The following is a 2503-nucleotide window of genomic DNA, read 5'->3' as shown; positions in this document are numbered from 1 at the left end:
CTAGGTAATTTTCCCAATTTTAAACTGAACTAAAAAAGACCCAAAAAACAAATATATAAGCTTCTCTCTTTTATTGAGCCACCTTCTGGAATCAAGTCTTATTCTTCTCTCCCAGTTATCCTTCAGGATAACAAATGGCTCAAAACTCTGACTATGGGTATCTTTGCCAAATTCACTGAGCTATACACTTAAGGGTTCCCTCAGTGGTATGTGTGTTACACTTCAATAAAAACATTAAACATGAGGGAGCTTAATAAAACCTCAAACAAACCCTAGTATGGCAAGGACTCACTCCTTTCTGATCTCCCGTTAGCTAATCTTATCTATCCCCCTTTTCTAATTTCTGAATTCAGTGTCTCATGCGGAGCATGGGAGTGAGCTGCTTATCTCACACTGAGGCATATCACCACAAAGCAGGATGGCCGAGCTCCCGAACACTTACCCCGAAATCAAAGCAGTTGAAAGAAGAGTGAAAATAAAGGCGGGGCCCCATGCCGTACATCTTCAGGGACATCTCCAACAGGAAGAGTCCCAGAAACAAAAATTCTGCATAGTCTGAAAGCATCAAAAGCAGAAGCAGTTGTTCCACAGATGGCATGAGCCCCTGCAACTCCCCAGCCCAACACCCCCACCTCTAGAGGAGCCCTCAACACCAGCAGGACCCACATATGCGAGGACCATCAGTGACCATGGCAACTCAGCGCCAGGTAAAATCTAATGATGTCCGAATTCTCTCTGACCCAGAGGAGCCCGAGGCACACTCCACAGGTCAGCTTTGCTCTCCTTCAACAGGTACGGCTGCCATTGCCCTTTAAATGGTAGCTGGCTCTCTGGAGAGAAAGGGCCTCACCATGGCTTTCAAGAGAGAGCCGAGTTCACCTTATACACACCCAGCTGTGAAGGCATCCTGGAGCCTCACTCACACCCAGTGGCAGCCTCACCCAGAGCTGACCTCTAAGTTCCCTTTTTGGTTTATTGAAGGTATTCATTGCCCTAAGAACTCTCTCCTCAGGACTTGGGAGACCAAAACTCCCTATACCACTGAACCTCCTTAAGACACTAAGTGAAGACCTTAGAGCACCCCGCGTGTAACACTATCTCTTTGACTCATCAGCAAAGGTTTGTTTATTTGATTCAACAATGAGTGACAGCTGGGAATGGTCACGTGATGATCCCGACCCCTTGGGGACAAACCTGGCCTCCCTCACACGTGAAGAGGGAGAACGCTGGGTGGACGGAGCCACTGCCAGGCCCAGCATGATGCCTTGCTTTCTGACACTCACACCCCAATCAAGCTGTCCTCTGAGAGCCAGCAGTTGCCAGACACTTACAGAGGAGGTGAGTGAGCCACGGGGGCTGGTTGTGGTGGACGATGGCCACACAGGCGGTGTTGAGAGCCACCAGGCTCAGCACAATCCAGTAAAACACCTGGGATTTAACCATGTGACGGACGGAGATACGCAGAAGCCTTTCCTTGTGCCGGAAGTAGGAGGCCCCGTCCACCTTTGCACTTTTGATGCTGGCTCGCGCAAGAGGTGTGCCTACAGGGGAGAAGTAAAGAGAGGAAATGAGGCTGCAAAAGAGACTGCCCTCTATGGCAAGGGGGCATGCAAAAAGCAAGGTAGGCATCATCAGTCCCACTGCTAGGTGACCGTGCCACGCTGCACGCCCACAGAATCCCCACATTAAGTAGTTTCCACGGCAGAGATCCCTGCTTTTCCTCTGGACATGCTCAGTGCTAGGAAAGGTTCCCTGAGCAGAACACCAGGCATACGCGTACCCCCAATGTCTTCATTCCTAATAGGATCCTGTTTATGTAATAGATTGGGCTTCTCTCCAGTCTTTCCTTTTAAATCTGCTTCAGGTAATGGAGGCATTCTGCAGTATCAGTGATCTTTCTACCACCAGAGCCTAAAGCAGCAGTGAGCTTTACATGCCTCTTCTGCTTTTAAGAATGAAGTGAGACTCTCCCTTTTTTCTGGGGAGGAACTATCTGCCATCAGTGAGAATCGCTAAGTGGACCCGGGTTGAACACCAGTCATGTTAAAGGGTTGTCAGTAGGAATTTGTTTAGATATCACATGAAGTATGTGGGTGCTACTCTGGTTAAGCAAATGATTGCAGGTTCTCAAATGGGGGTCACCAGAAGCAACAGACCCTCACAATCCTTTGAACAATCTCATTATCACACCCAGATGAGAAAGGACATATATGAACATGGGACACATCAACCACACTTGAAGAATCTGGGTTGGATTCTTAGCCTAATATCCCATGTTTCATGTAAACAGCATCCCCTGGTACATTTTTTCCTGTAAGTCATTGTCATGTAGATTAGAGTCCCACACCTTTCCTTAATTACATCCCTCCGGATGCTTTGAATTCTCTTCCTCTTTGTCATGCTTCTCAAAAGACATTACTCTGCCATAAGAAAAGATGAAATACTGCCATTTGCGACAACATGGATGGATCTTGAGATTATTATGCTAAGTGAAACACATCAG

The 2503-nt window shown here is 47.5% G+C and overlaps 1 protein-coding gene across 1 annotated transcript in view; it reads right to left on the bottom strand.

Annotated features, from left to right (window-relative positions):
* Nucleotides 1-2503, bottom strand: part of CACNA1E (calcium voltage-gated channel subunit alpha1 E) — a 536284-nt gene that overhangs the window by 79221 nt on the left and 454560 nt on the right. The window contains exons 15-16 of the mRNA XM_019624043.1: nt 1332-1592; nt 443-555 (exon numbers count right to left, since the gene is read on the bottom strand). Coding sequence (XP_019479588.1) covers nt 443-555; nt 1332-1592 — 374 coding nt within the window. The remainder of the gene's footprint in view (nt 1-442; nt 556-1331; nt 1593-2503) is intronic.

This window comes from Hipposideros armiger, unplaced genomic scaffold (genome assembly GCF_001890085.2).
Source record: "Hipposideros armiger isolate ML-2016 unplaced genomic scaffold, ASM189008v1 scaffold_573, whole genome shotgun sequence".
NCBI lineage: Eukaryota > Metazoa > Chordata > Mammalia > Chiroptera > Hipposideridae > Hipposideros > Hipposideros armiger.
The sequence above is the reverse complement of the archived record's forward strand: the minus strand, read 5'-3'. Positions and strand labels throughout refer to the sequence as shown.